Consider the following 22485-nt stretch of genomic DNA (forward strand, 5'->3'; position numbering starts at 1 on the left):
CCAAGTACATATCCTACATAGCTCTCTGCTTACTCAAGCCATGCCTCCCCCAGCTACGTGCTCTTTTTAGGAACAGAATGTCCTGCTGACTCCCTGCCACTGGAGCCCTTCTCCACTACAGAAAAGGCTCTGGCATTTGGGAATCAGCGGGGAAAGGGTCCCCCCACTTCAGGAAAAGACTCCAGCAGCAAGGAAAAGGCTTTGGCAGGGCCAAAAGGTGTGCGCGCGCGCACACATACACAGACACACACACCTTTCGTCCTTGCCGTGAAAGGCTCCAGCAGTACTGCCTCCCCCCATCACAGCCTTTCACTGGCATGTGTAGCTACACATCGCAGCATGAACACAGCCTGCTTTTCACTGTGACGTGTAGATACATGTACACTACACGCCGCTGCCAATGGTATCTAGTGTAGACATAGCCTTGTTAACTTTCCGGAGTGTCCTTGTGTAGACAAGCTCATAAAAGGACTTATTAATAACTAATGAAGAGACTTCAAATATAAACAGTCCTCAAAAAGCACAGGCTCAAGAAGTCAAATCGGCTTTAATTTATTCATCCATTATTCAGATTTACAGGGAATTTTTATAATCTAGTGATAAGTTTAAAGTGTTATCTCTGTCTGGAAAGTACAGATTGTTCTTTCTTTAACTGTTCAATCTAAAATACCATCTACTTTAAAACTGATCTCTGAGACTTTTAATATAGCTTTATTATACTCCTTGCTAAAAACAAAGTTATAGCAGATCTTCATTTCCTTATATAGGCCAACAATATAAAAATGAATTTTACTGAAACTCCTATTGCCTTTCAAAGGTTTAATGTTAATGCTTTTAAATTAATAAAACCATCAATGTCAGTGCGGAAAAGTTAAAGAAAAAAAGACTTTTTTAAGGTCACTGGTAATATATTAGCATTTTCATTTAAAAATCACATTTTTCAAAGCATCTCAACAGCTTCAGAACCTAGCTCTTTTAAATGGACAGTATAAGTCTGAATCTGAACTTTTTCTTTATCATTCTACAGAAAGTGTTTGCATTAGTTCAGTCCCTTTTCTATTCAAGAGAAACTCTCTCTCTCTCACACACACACACACACACACCGGTAAAGTCATGGGTTTATTTTGCAGTGTAAACTAATGTTGATACTGCTGGGAGACTTACCACCTTGGGAAGTGACTCATCAAGTGTCATACAGGATGTTAAGCTGAGTCTGGGTTATACATTACACCCATGGAAAATGTAGAAGGAAAACCCAGGGTGCTGTGTGAAGTGGTACTGGTGATTCAACAGGTGAGGGCTCATCTCTTTGAGTCAGTACTGAATCTATGGTCTACTGTGGTAATACAGGTATGGAATGACAGGAGATGCCAGAGTTTGACTGAATATAAGCGCAGTCTAGATCAGTCATGGTCATTGACAATGACATGAAATTTTTGCCAGAGCAGATGTGTTAGCCCCAGCACCTGAGTCAATTCAATCTTGGAAAATTATACTTTACCTATTTAAAATTAAGCAGGTAGTTTCAACTGGAGAAGTTATTCCTCATTTTTCCTCCTGGAAACTAATTTGTAAAAAGGAGGGCACCCAAAATAACAAGGGGTGTGGGTGGTGGTGAAGCTAGCCAGCAGCAGGGGCTGATGGGATAGGAAGGGAAACAAGCTGGCAAGTACCAAAGATGGGGAAAAAGACAAGCTGGAAGGCAGCAAAAGCTACATGAGGTTTGACTGCACCACTTTTTCTGATCCTGAAATTCCTGGCTGCCTCTCAGAATCCCAAGTGGAAGGGAGAGATGGGGCAGAGTGTAAACTTAGTAAGCTTTTGTGGTGTGGGGCTTTAAATACTCTATTGATATTCTAGATGAAGTTAAGTTGTATGAAGAAAGGTTATTGGCCTAATTCTCCCTTCACATACATTGTTGCTAACTTTATAGGCTTCAGTGGAGTTACTAACTATTGTCACTAAGAAGCGGTGTGGCTTAATGGAGACAGAATTAAACTTGGACTCAGGAGACGTGAGTTCTACTTCTGGCTCTGCCACTAGCCTGTTGGGTGACCTTGGGCAAGTCACTTCTCCTCTTAGTGTCTCAGTTTCCCCATCTGGAAACTAGGGATAATGATACTGACCTCCTTAGTAAATCATTGAGCTATATAGTGCTTTGCATCAGTAGATAAGCTAGGTATTATTACTGTTATAATAAGTGTGTTCAACGTCTAAGTTTAAAGGATTCCTTGTAGTAATATGCACTACATGAGGGGGAGTGGGGAACGGGCTGTTTATCTAGGAAAGCCAGGTTTCATTAAACAGTAGACACAGTAATATATTACTCCAGAGAAGAATAATCCTAAATAAATTTATTGCAGATATTAAAATGAAATGAAATTGTCCAAATACTGATATGAAAAAAGGACTTCATGATTAAAGTGGCAAAACAGGATGTGCATACTGAAACATCAAGTGACTTAAACAGTATAAAAAGGGCACATGCCAGAAGGACAGAGAGCTTTCCTTACATGGAACTGTATCCCATGGACCTTAAGAGAGCCATAAACTAGAAGATATAAAACAGAGATATAAAACCTTGGAAACAAAGTCTAGTGTCAAATTCCGTGTTTCACTTCATCCTCTCTCTTATCCATTCAACCTCCATTAAAGCGAATAGGGCATACAAGGAGAAAACAAGTCAGAATCTAGCTTTTAGAATTTAAGAAGTTTTGTCTTGCTTGTATCCTTCTGCAATGTACTACAATGTCTAATTATGCACACATATATAATTAGATGATTCAAAAATTACAGAATTATATTGTTATTTTATTGCACATTATTTGGTTATGGATACACAATGTAATACCAAACGAGGGCATGTAAAGCAAAAGCAAGCACTCAGGAGATGTTAGATACCACATTGAATCTGTACATGAGAATTTTTTTTTGGACTGTCTAAGGAAAAGTAATCACATATGATTAACAAACAATGCTATGAATTATTTTTGTTAGTGAAAAATTCCCCTTAGAGACCTGCATAATAGATCTTGACTGACATTTAACTTTCCCTGAAGACAAAAGAAGCAATTTCCATAGTGAGTATAGGCAACTCTCATGCCAATCCAGGAAAAACTCTGCTCAGATATCCAGGCTTCTAAATGTCGTATTTTGTTCTAAGACAGACTCTGTTACAGTTGATTGTGAGCATGCAACACATATTGAGTGCACTAGTTTCCTAGCTTTTTATCATTGCTTACCTGAAGAGTAAATGGGGAACACAGTGTAAGCTCAAAATATTTTGAACAAGTATGGATGTTACAAAAAGTAACTTCAACAGTAGTGCAAGGGAAAAGATGTTAGGGCCCTCTTTATACTTCTAGTTGACCAGTGTGATTGCCTCAACCCCAGCTAGCCTGAGGGTAAAAATGAACTTGCTCACATGAGTTTAAGCTCTGGCACCAGGAAAACATCTTTTACTCAGTAACCGTTCACATAACGAAAAGGATTCTCTGAAGCCAAAATCCAAAAAGTACAAAGAAAGGTCTTCCTACATTCCCCAAAGGAGTATAGTACAACACCTTTCTGTTCTCGTCAAAGTTTCAGACACTAAGAGCTTCTTTCACTCTCTGCTGCTTTTATTTTTTGGGGAACAAAGTGATTGTGTGACTCATTACCATTCCCTTCTAGAGATCAAGCTGGCCATCATAATAAGCCTTCTGCCACAGAATCAGATGGTTGCTACCTTATCCAATGTCAGCATTGCTTGTATCTGGCTGTACTCAACCTCTGGTTATGGGGTCCATTCGACTCATCCCTTGATATTTGTAAGCAAAATTTTCCAATTTGGGTGTCGAAGGTTAAACACAAAATCTATTCAAAAGAGGCCAGACTTTCAGAGGTGCTGAGTATCTGCATCTCCAATTGAAGTCACAAGAGCTGCAAGCACTTATCTCTAAATCAGGATCAAGCTTTCTCAGGCAAGACCCCTAAAAATTGAGGCACCCAAAATTAGTGTCCATGCTACTTCTGACAAATTACACTTAATGCTTGTAAGCAGAAGGAAACGTCAACAAAAACTAAAACTTTATATTTGTGATGCAGTCTGGGATTTCATGTGTGTCCTTTATGTATATCGAAGCAGTGATTGTTTCTGCCATAAGGTGGGTGCTAGAAAGAGAAAGGTCAACAAATAGAAAAATAAATGTATGTACTCCATCCAATTGCACGGCTCACAACTGATGGCAGCTTAGGTATTTTATGCAACAGACGACTCAAATAAGAAGTAGCCAGCATTTAATAAACACAGTAGCTATGTTTCGAGAAATCATGCCCTTTTCAGTTGATTGTATCCTCAGAAAAGCAAAAGGTTAGTATCAAATTCAAAGTCAACACCTCAGCTGTCATTACATATAGCAGCATAACAATCTAGCTGAATTGAAAAGTTAGATATTGTGCTATAGCAAACATTCTGAACAATTAATGCAATTATACTTAGGTTTGTGCTTCACAAAATATCAAGGATTTGAAGTGTGATATATTGTTAAGACTGATAAAGGATAATACATTACACTAGTAAATGAAAGCCAGATCACAGCAGTCAAAGATTTAAGGAAGAGGTTACTTGTTTCTGAAATGCCTTCGTAGACGTCACACTCCTACTGCACTCATTTCAACTGTGTGGTTATTATTCAGTTTTAAACCTCTCGTGACATCCCTTTAAAACCCATCTGTCCACAGTAAATTGGACTGATAAGAGCGTAGGGCACAGAACTCAATCAAGTTTAGGTTTACTGTAGTCCCTCCTCATCCTGGGTCCAATTCTGCCACTTTCATTCATAATGAGCAGCACCTGACTGGCTCAGTGGTCAAAGCAGATTCCAAAGCTTACCAGATCTTGGTGTTACAGGGTGAGGCAGCCTTACACTATCTTGTGCACCCAGGAGATGAGGTAGGGTACAACGGAGTAAACATATTTGAAAGGGTTTCCTGACTCATAAGTAGCCAGACAACAGCATCTGCAGTGTGTGGAGGGGAATCACCCACCCCAGTTTTTATCAGAATGGAGAATCTGTATTGATGGGAAAAGCACATAAAAAGGTGCATGGTGGGAGATTCCTCATCAGAATCTTTAGAAATGCCTCAGGGAATTGCTTCCCTATCAGAAGTTGAACACATTTCAAAAGGGATTTTAAGCAAAATAGATGCATTATGTATTTGCACAGAGAACAAGGGAGCAGGGTGGGGGTAACATTAACACTTCCTTCTTCCCCACTTCCACTGTAATAGAAAGGGAGCTGGTGGAGGCTGGAATCTTTATCCCCTTCTACCACCAAAGTGGAGAGAGTGAGTGAAAGGCTAGAGTCTCCTTCACCTCTCCTCCACCTCTCCTCTCTGGGGAAGGCAACAGTTGGTATTTCCTTTTTCTCCTTCCAGGATTTGCCTTTCATCCTGTAGGTAATCCATGGAAGGAAGAGATCTTTCTTTAGAGGAGGAGTAAAAGGGGATTCTTTTTTCTTTCCCTATCAGGTGCTGTTGCTCTTCTACTGGAAGAAAAAGATGGGATCCCTAGGAACTTCTCATCATCAGCTCCCCCAAGCCAGAGAAGGGAGAGCTAAATTCCACCTCTCTCACTCTTGGCTTAACCTTTGCTTACTCTGAAAATAGTCCCTTTGATTTCAAAGGGAGTAAGCCGTTGGTCAACCTGAGGTTCTTTGTTTTCTTAACTCCTTTTCGGAGGGCAGCATCAATGTCCAGAGTGCCAAGATTTGAAGAGTTATTTACATACCCAAGTGGGACTCTTGCTTTGAACACCAGCACCAGCAACCACCCACAAATCAATTTTCAACATGTTAGGCAGTTCATTAAACACAGATCAATACAAGCTGTCTTAAGAAAGCTGTTTGTCCGTCTATCTACGGTAATTTCACCTAGCAAAAACAAATATTTACTCTCCATGCAGATTGTCAGGGCTACAGTAAATAACCATTTCATTTCAGTGCACGCTTAATGCAGTAGCCTAGGCTCTCTCGGGAGGAAGAGTTATAACTAGGTGACCAAGCAGCAAGCATGAAAAATTGTGTGAGGGGAATAGGTGCCCATATAAGAGAAAGCCCTGAATATCGGGACTGTATCTATAAAATGGGAACATCTGGTCACCCTAGTTATAACACTACCACAGATCGAAAGATTAGTTGGCTTTACCTGGAGACCTTTTTCTTCTATCTTTTTCTGAAGTATCTGAAGGCACTTGGTGAAGTCAGTGAAGTCTTGATCCGGTGTCTCTATCAACTCACACCCCTAGCAATAAAAATAGGAAATGAAAGAAAACACAAATGGTCAATTATTTCTTAGTTTCAAGAACAAGAAAAAATGGTTTCTCTAGTCATTTGCTGGTCTTATGATGTACATCATGACTATGTAGATTGGATTATATATTGGTGTATTTTGTTCTTAATTAAATGAACTGTGGCCCATTTGCCCATAAGTCTGTGCACAGAGATGCAGAATCAGAATACAAAAACTGTAAGGCGGAGAGATGCTGAGGACCTAAGCCCCACACCTAACTAGATACACAAGTTACTCTACTAAATTCAGAGAGAATATTTGAGAGTCTGGATACGCATGTCCTTAGGCGGTATGTTGGATCGGTGCATTCCCAAGCAATGAAAGTTGCAAGTATTCAGCACCTTGCAGGATCACACTCTTTTCCAGTAGTTGCCCTGGTGCTGCAATTGTTACATTTCTACTATATGCTGAAACCTGTGTATAAATGTAAGGCCACAAAAACGTCAGCTTGCTGGAACTAGCAATGTTGTGTAAGTTAATTTGGAAGGATTTAAAAAAATCAAGCCTCCTTATACTACAGTAAATAATAGAAAACGTTAAAAATGGAACAGAGCAGGAGTTTAGATTTCTTAATTCAGAGCTAAAATAATTCCTAAGCCTCTGCCAAAGAGCTGAGTAAGGAAAAAGTAATGTCTACCGTATAAAGTCACCATTCAAAGAGGTTTCAAGGATAAAACACCCCCGTATGGCATCATAAATTATAATAAGAACCATACTTGCTAGATTTAGAGGTTCCCTTACCTACCACTTCAAGGTCTCCTTAAAAGATTCCTGGCTCTATGTCTGTCTGATTCATTTTATATTTCTGCCCTACACTGTAGTGACCGATAAGAAAATTAGGTTCTCACCGCTCAAAACATATTATAAGAGTCTAAAAAAATATTGCATACAATGTTGGTAAGGCAAATAAAACAAATCTTGTCAAGTTTCTCCCCCATTGCCATATTTAAAACAGAGGCAGAATTCACTAATGCAGCATGCAAGTAGCGCTTAGTCATTGGCTTACAGCAAAATGACAAATCCGCAATAGGAAAATGGGGTAAACTCTTATTTTGATGACTGAAAATGTGTTTTCTGTTTACAGCTGGAGATCATACACAAACAAACAAAATGGTAGCAAACTGGGGAAGGGGGGAAAGAAAGGGGAATCATTGAGAAGGGAATGGCACATATTTTGTTCCCAACACATGTGCTCACCTCGAAAGCCTTTGAGGCCAAACCAGTTTATTTGTGAAGAATGAAGTGGTGGCTTTTCTGGCACCTGACAGTACTCTAAAGTTCAGGGGCATATTAGGGATGTTCCAATACAAGTGCACAGGGAGTTCCTTCCCCACCCAGCAGGCCTGTGAAGAAGGCAGCAATAATGCTATTGCCACCATAGAGAGAGAGGGAAAACCTAGCACTGATTGTAAGGCTCCAGGAGGTGTTAGGTAGTTTGAAGTGTGGCAGTGTTCCCACTCCTCTGTCCAACAGTGAAGGCTAGGAGGCAAGCACTGTGGGGAGCTACATAGCTCCTACAGGTGTAGAAAGAGCCATAATGAGCATGCTCTTGGAGGTTATATCCACTACTATCCTATGTGGGTATAACGTCTGCAAGCCACCAATGCCTCCCCTTCTCTCTCTCCCAAGACAACTATAGAGCCTTGACTGAGCATTAATTACAAGAAAGAGAGTCCTTTACTTAATCAGGATAAGGTGACTTGTAGAAAAAGTACAAGCAATGCTTAGAGCTGCTCAACAGCCAAGAAAACTTTTCAAATGTATTTAATGTTCAGACCCTGTGGGTAGCCGGGAAAACAAACAACGCTGGGGGAAAAAAACAGCACTGCTCAATGCCTACACAAGTGTTCCAAATTAAACCTGCTGCCTGCAACAAGTGGCCACACTGGAGGCTGCCCCCTCCTGCCTTTGGATACAGCCTGTAGGACTGCATCCCTGTTGCTTCCTCCCACCTCGTCATACATTTCTTCGACTCCACAGAAGAAAAGTCAGACAGTTTTCTGGCTGACTTAGAATCTGTATCCAACTGTTTCTCACATAATCAGCAACTTCCCTGAGGCTGATAAAGCATCTATTCCTCAAAGCATTTGATCCTTGGACTTTCCTCTCTCTAAAATGACCTGAACAAATGGGAGCTTTTTGAAGGGAAAAAAACTTCTGGAACTTGTCTGCTTTTTTTCTTGTCTGCACTCTCAAGCCTTCTCCTCTGGAAAAAAAACTCACCTCAGGTCTTGAATAGCGTCATCTCAGCTCACCACTAGACACCCAAAGCAATTAGTGCCTCCACAGTCACTTCAAAGCATCCATTCTGATTACAACAGGTATCCAACCTGTTCAAAATACTCTACAGACAGCTTTTACACTCAAACTCTTGGACAACAGAAAGAAACTGTCCACAGAGTGTTTAGAAGAGGATGGATGCTCTTTAAAGGGAATTCCTCTGACCTCAATGAAGTCACTGGGATACAGCCCAGATCTGGCGAGATCCACCTTTAAACGCCTTCCTCTCATATTGTGCATGTGGTACGGTAATGAAAAAAGCCTCAGAGAAGTTGTGAAAATTTGTCATATTACTCCAAACCAGAAAGAATTTTCATCTTAACCAGAAAGATGACAGAAACCAAACCCAGGGAGGTTAGCGTGTGGTAGGGTTTCGCAGTGGAATGTTGCTAATACTGTGAGGTCCCTTTCTGAAGATATTGAACTGGCACTGAGTTGGACAATAATATTGCTAAATGTGATTCCTTAACTGAAGCCCACTTGAGAAGAGGAGTCTGCTCACTCACTAATAGTGGGGCAAAGTCATTGTTTTATGTCTCCAGTGACAGGAGAAACTAGGTTGTAAACAACTGCATGAAAAGACCAGAACCTCCTCAAACTGTTCAGAGTTCCCTAACCCGGAAATCTCAGACTTCAGTGCAAGGCTCGAGTCATGCTGGAAAACTCTGGAACACCATCCTATCACTTCTTTGGGAGCTAGACTACCATTCTGGCACTTTCAGTACTATCACTTATGGGTTATAGAAATGCCAGAACACACTTCCAGTACCATTTTTCCACCTTGCGCATAGCCCCCATAGCCAGTCTTATAACAACAAGAAAGTGAAAATGACAGGTGATGACTAAATCAATGGCAGGAATGGTTACTCCCAAGCCTGGGGAGAAAGGACAGGAGAGTTTAGGACAGCTCCTAAATTCACAACAGAGAAGGAGGGTCTTATCTTTTGACAGGATCATTCCTTGGCTCCAGAGTGCTAGCAGAAGTAAGCAGTTTATAGGTCAATTTAACCCCCCCTCAACACTGAAGTATCCCTTTCTGCAATCACTGGCAGAGAGTCTTATCTCCTCCCTGCAGAGTCAATTTCTGGCAATTGCAGGCAGACTATAACTCTGCATTAAAATCTAGGAAGGCTGAACTACTTTACACTCTATTTTTCAACTGAGGGTCTATGAAAGCTTTTACCATTTACCATTTTCTGTTATTAAGAAAGCCGTCTTGTAAGATGCTCTTGGAAAATAAAAAAATATATAGAGATTGAAAAGAAGCTACAAGGCAGTTCTCATAAGACTCAACTACAGCAGCTTACATCCAGCAGCTTGCAGTGAAATATCACAGTTCTTAGAGGAACCAGAGGTATGCCACACTTCAAGTGCAAACACCAAAAATATTCTGAACAGTCTCACTAGAACCTTCACAGCATATTGACTGTAAAAGACCTGGAAGAAAGATTCCAGGAGTCCAGTTCTCTAAATTCAAAATGGCATTTGAAGTGCTTAATTTAGTAACAAATCAAAAAGGTTGCTATACCCAGGGTATTGCTAACAAGATTAATAGCAAAAAATGAAGTCATAACTTGAAGAAAGGAACCCCATAAAAAGGAGGGAAAAGAAATATGTTTCTGCTCAAATTCCATAGCTGGTACAGCTTTGAAAATTGCCCACATTATCCTATGGGTCCCACTGTAAGTCATGTTGGAAAGTAATGACAAGAATGTGTAGGTAAAAACACCTGAGTGATCATGGAGGACTTCAATTTGAGTGACATATGCTGGAGGTCTTCTACTGTCAGTACTAAAACATCCTTGGAATTTCTAAATATTATAGATGATCATTTCTTAATGTAGAAAGCCTTGCATACCAGCACAGGGGAATTCTATATTAGACCTTGTCTTGATGGATAAGGAGGAACTGATCACAGCTTTAAAAATTAATAGTAGCTTAGGTACAAATGATCATGATTTGACCACTTTTATAGTGTGCAAACAGAATTCAAAACCAGCACAGTGATATGAACACTTGGTGCTTTAAAAGGGCCCATTTCACAAAGCTGAAAATAATTATGACAAGTCAGTTTGGAAGAATGTAATCAGAAAAATGTGAATTTTAATTGGGAATTGTTAAGAACACTTTATTAGATGCCCCCAAAGCCACAATTCTACAATTGAGGAGAAGGCTGTACTGTTTAAAAAAAAACCTGATCTGGTTTAGAGGGGAAGTGAAGACAGTTTTTTTTTTTAATATAACAAATGGAAGAATGGGGAATTAGCAGTAATGAATATAAATCTGAAACGAGGAAGTGCAGAACGTTAATAAGGGAAGAAAAGAGATACAAAGAGAAATTTGTGGCCAACAGAGTTAAAATAAACCTCCTTCTGACTGTCTTTATTTATGTTAGTAACAAGAAGAATCCTAATAATGGTATTGATCCACTACTACATGGAAATGATAAAATGATCAATAATAAAGCAGAAAAGGCAGAAGTGTTCAATAAGTATTTCTGTTCTGCATGAGGAGGGGGGAAGATAATGAGGAGGATGTAAAACATTCCATTCTTTCAGTTCCACCAGTATCTGAGGAGGATGTTAAACAAAAGCTATAGAAGTTGGACATTTAAAAATCAGCAGCTCAAGACAACTTACATCCAAGAGTTTTAAAGAGCTGGCTGAATGGCTCACTAGACCATTAATGTTGATATTCAATAAGACTTGGGACACTGGGTAACAATAATAAGTGCCTATGTCCCAACACTACTTATTTCCCAAAGAAAAGACGACTCAGTTTTATGGCCAGTTGAGTGACACCTTAAGAAACATACCCAACAATGACAAAATCTTATTATTGGGTGACTTCAATGCTTGCACTGGAAATTATTACATCACTTGGAAAAGAGTCATGAGCAAATTCAGAAATGGGTCTCTAAATACAAATGGAAAACTACTCCCTAGAGAGGGCAAACTCTGTGCAGAGTGTTATTACAAACACCCTTTTCAACGTGCCAGAAAAGTGGTTCTATTCTTGGAAGTACTGTCAGTTAAAATGAAGACACCTTCTAGACTAGTCATTACTCATCATAATGCCTGAGGGATGTCTACATTAACAGGGCTAGGCAAGGCACAGAATGTTTTGTGGATCACCAGCTTATCCATACTAGACAATCTCAGCATTCACAGTCCTAGATTGAAAATTGCCCCCAAAACTAAACAGACGTGTCCAGGTCTCGAAATTTTGCACAGAAGAGGGAAGAACCCCGTTAATAACTTCCATTCATGCCACACTATTAAGCTGTGCAAATTCAAGAGTAAGCTGACTGTTGATGAAAAGTGGAGTGCCTTTCAAATTGCAGCACAATCAACAGCTGAAGTAGTCCTTGGTGTCCAAACTTAGCATCAAACCAGTCCATATTTTGTCAAGGACAATATTCAAGTACTCTTTGTGGCCCATCAGGCTATGCACAGAGTTGAACAACCCCTCCTCCTCAAAATCTGAAGTGCAGAAAAAGCTGCAGGAGATGGAAGACACTTAGTGGAGAAATAAAGGAACAGAACAATGAACTCTTACTGATACTAACAACACCTGAGGTTTTTCTTCAGGTGTTAAAGTCCATTTATGGACCATGAAAAGCCAATAACTGTCCAATCCGGTCCACTGATGGCATCACCCTCCTGACTGAGCACAGTAGGATATCAGAAAGATGGAAAGAACATTTTGGGACTTGCCTCAATCGTGAGTTGAGTGCATGTGATCAAATAGACTCAACTGAGCAAAGAACAGTCCGATTTGAACTTGAAGGTCCACCAACCTTGGAGAAAACCAAGAACGCATTTATGGAAATGGCAAACGGAGTTGATGAAATCCCAGTTAAAGTGTTGAAACATAGTGGTCCTACAATTTGTAAAGATTTACTAAACTTACTTTCTGCTGGGAAAATGAGATTTTATAAGCGTAAAGGGTACAGACATGATTGTGGCAATTATCATGGCATTTCACACCTCTCCATCACTGGTAAGACCCTTGGTAAGCTGTTGCTGAAAAGACTTCAGGCTATTGAAGATGATATACTTCCTGAATCCCAGTGTGGTTTTCTTTCATCATGCAGCACTGTTGGCATATTTACCCTATGCTATTTATAGGAGAAAGCTTCTGAACAACAAATGCCCCAGTAGGTTGCCTTTGTCAACCTTAGTAAGGCGCTCTACTCCATCAGACGCTCTGTTCTGTGGTGCCTTCTTGCAAAGTTTGGCTGCCCAGACAAATTAATATTATATGCTGCTTCCATGACAACATATAGACCCATGTATCAGTGAGTGCCGACTCATCTGATCCCTTTCCTGTAGCCCATGGGGTTAAAGAGGGCTGTGTGCTTGCCCCTACATTATTCACTTTGTTCCTGGCTAGAGTGCTAGAAGTTGCCTCATACACTACCCCTACAGGTGTGACTTTAACAACCCTATTTGATGGCAGACTTCTAAACCCTCGCCGATTCAAGGTCAAAAGCAAATCCCAGCAAAATGAAATAAAGGATCTATTGGATGCTGATGACTCAGCATTTGTCACCCTTTCTGAGAATGACCCGCAGCATTTGCTGAATTCCTTTGCCCATACTATATCCCTTTTTGGCCTTTGTATTAATATAAAGAAAACAGAAATCCCGTGTCATCCATCTCCTGGCAGAAGCCCATTACTTCCATCATCACAAGAAATAAAACCGAATGGCTGCCAATTAAATAATGTCAAGTCCTTCTGCTACCTAGGTAGCACAGTTACATCAGCAGCATCGATAAAGAACTTTCAGCACATTTCATGTCAGTGGCCTCAGCTTTTGATAGTCTACAAAAAAGTCTTTGGACAAGATAGGGGTGTGCGAGAGGGAAGGTCAAAGTGTCCACAAAATGCCAAAAACTTAGAGCTGTGCTCCCTTGTGTTCTGTGCTCTTTAGAGACTTGCCACCTTTATTGTCACCATATCCCACAACTTGACTGCCTGCTACAATGCCACCTACGCAGCATAATGGGAATCAATTGCTCTGACACTCACCAACAATTGAGTACTACAGCTAGCAACCATGCTAGCATGGAGGCAAATGACTTGGGTCAGCCACATCATATATACGGATAACAATTGACTAACTAAGAGTTCTAGATAGTGAATTTGAAAAAGGCAGTAGGAACTCCACTACAAGGACTGCATCAAGCAGCACATACAGTCTGCCGGGATGGACTTAATGACCTGGGAGGATATGGCCCATGACAAGCAAGCTTGGCACTCTGCTATGAAGGACGTAAAACGTGCAACAGAATAGCAGTTCTCAACCTTTTTCTTTCTAAGCCTCTCCCCCCTCATGCTATTAAAAAATCTACAACCCACCTGTGCCACAATAAGTGGTTTTCTGCATATAAAAGCCAGGGCCAATGTTAGGGGGTAGCAAAGCATGGTAATTGCCTGAGGTCTCATGCCACAGGGTCCTCTGCAAAGCTGCACTGCTCAGGCTTTGGCTTCAGCCCCCAATGGAAAGGCTCATGGCCCAGGCTTCAACTTTATGTGGCAGAGCTCCAGCTTTCTGCCCTGGGCCCTAGTGAATGTAATGCTGGCCCTGCCTGGTGACCCCCTTCAAACCTGCTCGCAGCCTCCAGCAGACCTTGGATCCCTGGTTGAGAGCCACTGCAATAGAAAATTGTCACGCCACCTTGGTGAACAGTAGGAGGGAACACAGACACCAACTTGCCTTGGCACGTTTCCTGAACTCTACATGTGGAAACTGATTTCCAACTGCAGTCATATTTAAAGACAAGTGACAGTCATTATAGGAGCAAAGGAATTACAACTGCGCTTGCCTATTGCACAATGGGTTACAAGAGTGAAAGTCTGAATCCTTCTCCATCTACAAGCATCTTGGTACACTGAAATTTTTCTTCCAGCCCCATAACTTTTGAACCAAAAAGTTTTCATAGAAATACATATCTTTGCCACCATTTGTGTCCTTAAGTGCACCCGGCAGCATGGCTATTGAGGAATAAGGTACGAACCCATTTTTAAAATCTCGACATCTGAGTCTCCATACGGCCACTGGCCTTGACTACCAGGTCAATGTAAGAGGGGGTCGCTCTGTGGCTTGAGAGAAAACAGCTCTAACACATCTTAGAAATGTTGAGATGCTACTCCTGACAACATTCCCTCTCAACATTCTTCTCAGGCTGACAGATCTTAAATCAAGTTGTGGAGTACTGCCTCATTTTATATTGTTCAAGTGCTCAGTGAGTGCCCCCAAAGCCTGAAACTGATTTTCAGATGGGGACAGACTGAAATGCATCATGAGGTTTTCACAACAGCGAGAGAGAGAGAGGATATGAAGAAATAAAGGAATATTTGGTTTAAGCAGCTGTGAAGCATGAGTGAGTCAAACATTCGCCACAGGCCAGGCTAATTTAGGATGGATTGGGATCTAAAAACACGTAACAGACTTGAGCTGATTAATTTGTTTGAATTATCAATCAGTAGGAAATTAATGAATTAAATACTTTTTCAATTTTTGTGAAGGGACAGAGTGGGGCTCACTATTTCTTTTAGGAATTCAAATGATGCTGAGTAGAAAAACTACTGAATGATTTCCTTTTGGATCAGACTTATCCTAAAACTAAAAGAAATCATCTGACTATTTTAGAGAACAAATCATTTAATTATTTTAGAAAACAAAACCAATTACTGTAATTGGTGAAAGGGACTTTAGAAGTCCAAAGGCACAAAATAATTAAGCGAAATGCATTCTTTCCAGTTTTTGGACTCAGCCTTTAGTTTATTGTTCAGCAGTACTACAGAGCTAATATTATGCAGACCACTTGTCTTAACTATGGGGTTATTTCATTTCAGACTTTAACCTTGGGGTGGGATGATCTGATTTGCTAAAACTTCACAGTGCAAGTGACATTGCAACTCAAGATTAACAAAAGCAATTTATTAATCAGGTTTCAGTATATGCAGCAAAGTCCAAACAATCAGTACTCCTGGGGGAATTCTGCACCACTGTGTGCATGCATAATTCATGAACCATGCATATTTTAATTTTTTTGTGCAGAAAAAGCTTCTGCTGGAATGTTGCTGCAGTTCCACCTTTTGTCCAGCAGAGGGCATTGTGGCACTAGAACAGAGAAGCCATTCCCAGCTAGGGAAGAGAAAGAGCCTGCTTTCTTCACAGAGCCTGCCAGACCAGGTCAAGAGACAGGAAATATGGGGAGACAGACAGCATGGGGCTGCTGCAGGGTCAGACAGGGGCTCATAAGGGCTAGTGGGGGAGGAAAGACTGGGTCAGGGACTGAATGGGAGTTAAGACACAGGGCGACATGGGCAAAGGAAAGGATGCAGGGCCACATGGGAACAGGGGTGTAAGAGTGCAGGTCGGAGGGACATGTGGACAGAAGGTTCAGGGACACGAGGGTGCAGGGAAGATGTGCCTGAATGCATGGGAGAGGCTAGGGGTCAGCCAGAGTCTGCATGGGGGAAAGCTCACTAACAGTCCCTCCCCAACCCCCCAAAAATCTGTTCCAGACTTTTCCCACTCATACCAAACAATTCTTCAAGCTCACCCACAGACTTTTTCCCAGCAATTACTTCCCTCTCCCTCAACTCCTCCGTTACTCTGACTCCCCCAAGCCTTTGCACTGCCTCTAAGGGGTGTGGGAAATACAGTTCTGTATTGAAGTTTAAATTAATTATTACTCAGAGTTCTGTATTAATATGCCTCGTAAGGAATCAATTTGTCAAACATTTTTTGAATTTTTTTTGTTGTCTATATTGTTACAGACATACTTGATGACAGGCATTTTGAAATAAATGACCAAAAATAATCAAAAACTGCTGTGATTATATTGACAAATAAAATATGCAAAATTTTGCAGAATTTTAAAATATTGTGTGCAGAATTTTTTGTTGCAGAATACCCCCAGGAGTAAACCAGAATTCTTACTCAGGCGAGACTCTCTTTAGCCAAAAAAACAAAAGTAAGGACATTACTTCTTACTAAGCAGGCATAACAATTTATCAGATAAATACCACCTGCTGGCATGAAAAAGAAAATATAAAACATATGTACCCTTCCACAAACCAAAAGCTACATCAACTTTCAGATTTGACAAGTGCTGAAAAAAGCTTCACAGCTGAAACTTTGACTTCAACATCTGCAGCCTCCTTCCCTGCTGGTTCCTTTCTCAAATGTTATTTTTTCAAAGTAAATAAGATGTGGGGTAGTTTTTGTTTGGTTTGTTTTATTTTAATGAAGCAGCATGTGGCTTCTGGTGGAAGATGGTTTTTTCATACCATATATTAGATGCTAAAACAGCAGCAATGAAAACATCGTCCACCATTGAGAAAAGAAGAACTGCATATTGTTTTAAGAGATTTCAATGATTTCCTAAATGTGCAAAGTAGGAGAGATAATTTCCTTCTTCTTTATCCTCTCACACTTGCAGGTGCTTAGGGCATCCACCGGTTTATGCCATTTATTCCAGTCTTGTGCTGGTCTGTTTAGGCTTCTGATTGTCATGTTGATTGTTTTGGTTTCGTTCTCTGTTGTTCTGATTAATGTTTCTCTATACTGCCCTTGCTCTCTGTTTCCAGCTCGTGTCCATGTTTCTGACATGAAAGCCATGATAGTGGCATATTTAAAGCATGTCCTAAATATGTCCATCATTGTGTTCTTACAATATTTGATGTTTTAGATTAGTTTGCTCTACTTAGAAATTCTGATGTTGCAAGAAACTCTTTGCAATGGACTCTGAAGATCTTTCACAGACATTTAACTTTGGAATGAGTAGATCTTCTCACCAATTTCTGTTGTGGATTTCCTTGACTCTGTCCATAAAGGAGGACAGACATGATCTCTATGTTAAAAATTCATATTTTGCATCAGTGCCAATCATACTACTATTCCAAATATTTAAAATTCATGTAAATTATTTGCTACTTTTGATATTTGTTACTTGACATCTAGCGTGGTGTCAACTCACTGTTACATCTCCTGCCCTCAATATGTAAAATAACATCTTCTAGTGTTTCTTTCTCTACTCTAATGATTACTTTTGTTCCATATGTAAAAAGTATGTATAACAAATGTACATGTTAATGCACAAAGTATGAAAAATATTGTTTAATTACAGAGGAAGGTTGGGAAAGAAGGCAATTTGCTAACTATTAGAAATGCAAGATCAAAAGTAGAAATCTTTAGAAGGACCCTGGGCCTAGATTCTGCAGTCACTTATAGCAGTGACCATCAAAGACACTGGGGTTACATGGACATAAAAACTGTGTAAATGGGAGAAGAATCAGGGCCTGTAAGTTTATTTGCAAGATACGGTCCCAGAGATTAATCACATCAAAGGAAGAGGCAAGCCAAAGACATCCAACTGCAAAGTAAAGACATGCAATAATAGTAATAGTCATCATTGTGATGGGTTCGGTCACAACAATCCTCTTGGGACTATTGCCTGATGTGCTAAATTACTTCTGAGCTAGTTTTCTCTGCCAGCTTGGGTCAGTCACAAAGCTGGGAAGAGAAACCACCTGACTCACAGTCCAGTGCCTTAACCCCTGTAGCACATTGCCTTTCAGGTGAGAAGAGATTACAGTACATAGTTTGAGGATTCTGAAACGTTACACCTTTTTCTGATACACCTAGGGTATGGACAAGTGTGGGATGGCAGCTCTCAGATATCACTTCTCAGAGGTTACAAAAGCAGGATTGTTCACATTATTTTGGATTTTTTGTAGCTCTTTGAAATGACTGAGAACTTCTTCAGATTTCATTAAATTATAGGCTATCCTCAAATACAATTAGCTTATACTGTATTAATGTTCTTTTGGGGGGGGGTGGGAATGTATGCCATCTTGGTGACCTTCAAGACACTTGAACAGTGTCTCTTATTTTCACTCTAAAAATAGAAACTAGATATATTTTAGTCTCCAGCACTGTCATAAATTACTGTAGTATGCTGACTATCGCCCTCCCTGCACCTTGGAGACGTCTCTTCCACAGGTTGATGTGTTATTTTGCTTTGGCTTTTCCCCCCATTCTTTTAATTCAATTTTGTTACTGAACAAACCAGCAAATTGTTCTGCACTGCATATCTTATACCTGTATGCAGATAGGTCAGGGGATCTTTCTCGTGTTACCTAGAAAATTTTAGGCTGTGCCTTTCAAAGGGGGTCTAAGAGGAATACAGGCATCAATATAAGAATAGGTTCCTCCATCTTATTTAGGGTCAGACTTACTCACATTAAACAGTACATTACTACACAAAATAGTCCCACTGAAACCAATGCACGGGGAAAAAGTACTCAGCATGAGTCAAAGTGTCAAAGTCTACACCTTTGGTAGGGCTGTGATTGTCACATCCCTGAAGAAACTTTTTGTAAAAGCATTCACCTGTATTCATTGTATTTCTTTAATCTACAGCCCTTGCAAATTCCTCTACTGTGAGACCTTCAAACTGTTGGGAGTCTATCCCAGACCTCTTTTCCACTCAGCTTCCCAAGAACTCAGTTCGACTCCAGACTTGGTCACTCAGCTATCTTTATTTGTCATACAGCAACGCTATGCTGAATTGATCAGATTCAAACACAGGGGGATGGGGTGGATGCAGAGTACATCACAACTCCAAAGTTACACAGAAACTCTCTCCCTTATTATAAATCTCATTGCATTTACCATACATTGTACCACACTTTGGGATTTTGCAGGAACCAATCCCCTGTGCAGCAGGCACTGTCCATGTGCTGTCCATGCTATGACTTCCTCTCTACCTCATACCTACACTCCTATCTTATTTTGTCCCATTATCTAGTTCATAGTAAATTGTTCCCTAGGCCTCCTTCCTCTTATCTTAGTTGGCTCAGAAATTCTGTATTCTTCACCTACTGACCCATTAACTTATCTTATTCAGCACAAACATTCTGTTTTCAACCTGATGATTCATTTACCTCCCTAATTCTAATCTTCCAAGAAATGAGGCTTCCTCCATGTGTTAATTGCTCATGTCAGGCCAGGCCTCGACTACACTAATAACTACTGGTGTGAAAATGTGTGAAATGCAGAATATACAATTTCTGAAGAAAGGTACATGTCTTAACTCCATCCACATTTATTTCAGTCTTTTATGCATTCTGATAACCTCTTTCCTTCTCCTCCCCAAACCTGAAACGCTGGCACTAAAAACTTTTTGTGTCACACATCAAGTCATCCTTGTGACCACACAAACCTGATCTTTCCCTCCTTAAGCAGGCAAAACTCCCACCGACCTCAATGGCAGTTATGCCTGCATAAATTGAACTAAGCAGGTGAGATCTCAGTAGTAAAAAAGTTTAGCTTCCTCCTAGCTTAATAATTTCATTAGGGTGAGCCAAGAAGCTGACTTCTCTAAAAATTCAGAATCTTTTTTCATATAATGGAAAAATAAATAAATCCAAATAATATTTAAACCTAACCACTCCTTTTTTGTCTAGTGCAAGTCATTAAATATAGCAACTTACACTATGCAAATTGTTTGTGGCGCGTAAAGAAGCTCTTATTCTAGAATCCTTTGCTTTACTTTTTAAAATAATGAATCATGATTCCTCCGAGGTAATGTCATGCCCCAAAGAAGTGGGGGAAAAACCACATTAGTATCATTTTCTCAGAATATATGCTGGCCCAAATAGTGCTCTAAACATGCAACTTTCATTTAATACAGACCAATAAGTATGTTTCTTTGTAGAAAAATATTTAGATCTTTTTGGCATGGGATAAAACTGGGAATTAAGAAATGCAAAATTTCCAGCGATATATTAAATTTATATATATTTTGGAGATATAATATAGACTGTGCTATTACCCCAACAGAAGCATAGACAAAGGATATACACAATTCTATTGAACATTAGATAACAAATATATATGGAATATAAACCCCTATGCTTTAGAGTGAAAGCCGGCTACTAGTTGATGAAAGTTACGAAGAAACTTCCCCTTTGGAAGGTTATTCCATAATTATCCATTGTTTGGAATCTAGTGTTATCTCTGCAGTAACTGGTATTGGCCACTTTTGGACGTAGATGGGTCATCGAACTATATGAAACATTGGTCTGATTCAGTATGCCAGTTCCTATGTTCATGATTTTAAACTGGGCACTTAACTCTCCACTAAAGAGTACTTTGCCAGCGGAAACATGCTCCTTTGGCTTTGCTCTCTTATCCTTGAGTGGCACTTCTCTTACCTCTTGTATGAATGAAGGGCTGATTTTAAACCTTTGTCTCCCATGTGTTGGTCATCAGGAATAGGGATTGCATAGCTGGACTTAACTTTTTTTAATGTATTTGGTTGCTGAGGAAAAGTGTCAGGTTCATAATGCTGAAGACTGAAGTCTTGTTCATTTGTGAAACAGGGGCAGCATATCAACAGGCTTACTCCCAGCATGATTCTGTCAGAACATCTAAACACTGAAGGAATATTTCTAAGTGTGGGATTCTTGAGTCTGAAATTCATAATGAGAAGGATAATTCAGATGAAAGTTGTTACTTCTCTCTGAAAGACTTGATTCTTTGGATTACCTGCTATAGCTACAATCAATATAAAGTACTGACCCCAAACTTTGACAAGAAAAGAATTGTAGAAATTTAATGGATTTTTCAGCTTCAGTGTTTTGTTACTCTCTTGGTAGGCAGATTTAAACAGGTTTTACCCATTCAAAAGAAAGTTAAATAAACTGTTCTGTGAATAAGCCAAATACTCTGAACCTAACAATGACAACAAACACCAACAAAAGGATACTTTATCAGAAGCTTTATCCTTCTCCTCTGACAAAGATCACCAAACCATCTGGTAGCTCAATACATGGTAACTGGAACACCGACATCTGGACAGACCCAAGGGAAACCTCAGACAAAAATTAAACCATTGGCCTGCAGAAATGTTTTGATACCATTACTGTTAAGTATGCCCTAGCTACCAATGAATTACAACTAGAAATGTAAGGTGCTTGCTTTAAGTTAGAATGCCCTCACTGGCTTGGTTCCAGTTACCTCAGAGGTCATCTCTCTCCTTTACAACACCACTGTGTGCTCAAGTTCACTCTATTTAAACAAAGGGATGATGAGAGACCATTTGCCATGAGGGGTCTTCAACACCGGAAATTTTTTCTCTTAATTGGTCTCCAGGAGAATGGATTTATTAATCTTCTGGGCATGGTTTGAAGCCTACCTTTTATCTCAAGTGGACTATGGAGGTTTGGCAGTTAGGCAGCATTCTTTTCCACCCTGTGTAGGACTCTACTCAAGTGAAGACCTGTTCAGCTCAGCTGAAGAACTGATTTAGTGTGTTGACAGACATTTTTATGGCTGTGGGTTTTAAATAGTGTGTGAGGTGCCACAAGATTGAGAAAGATGCCAAATGGATGAAAATGAATAAAATAATGTGCAGTTGGTTAACAGAGCAGCTCAGCAAGCACAGTGCATTACTATACAGTGTGTTAGGACTCTTCCTTGTTAGGTTACCATCACCTACATCTCATAGCTGGAATATTCCAATTCCTTAGATTTTCCTATACTCTACAGAACCTACCACTGGCATATCCAGTATTCCTGCAGGCTGTTTCACACATGGTGAAGGTACGCTAATACTGTGTGTGATATTACACATCATATTATTTATGGAAATATGCTTATGTTATGGATATGACAGAATAGAGGTACTTTCTGCAAGATAGGTCTTGTAAGATATCAGAAAGGTTAAAGTTTACTGAATGTGATTATCCAATTTGTATGCACATATCATTTCTGTATCTAAAGTTAGGAATATGGACTATGTAACAATTACAACTGGGTGTGTATTGGGAAGACATCCACTAGATGACAGG

General features: G+C 40.0%; 1 protein-coding gene across 3 annotated transcripts in view; it reads right to left on the minus strand.

Moving 5' to 3' along the window:
• TPK1 (thiamin pyrophosphokinase 1) overlaps positions 1-22485 on the minus strand; it is a 539274-nt gene that overhangs the window by 208102 nt on the left and 308687 nt on the right. For 2 of the 3 annotated variants that reach the window (XM_030551433.1, XM_030551431.1), the window contains exon 6: positions 6187-6282. The exons of the other annotated variant lie outside the window; for it this stretch is intronic. In XM_030551433.1, the coding sequence (XP_030407293.1) occupies positions 6187-6282 (96 nt within the window). The remainder of the gene's footprint in view (positions 1-6186; positions 6283-22485) is intronic. 3 annotated transcript variants of the gene reach the window in all.

Source organism: Gopherus evgoodei, chromosome 2 (genome assembly GCF_007399415.2).
Source record: "Gopherus evgoodei ecotype Sinaloan lineage chromosome 2, rGopEvg1_v1.p, whole genome shotgun sequence".
Classification (NCBI taxonomy): domain Eukaryota; kingdom Metazoa; phylum Chordata; order Testudines; family Testudinidae; genus Gopherus; species Gopherus evgoodei.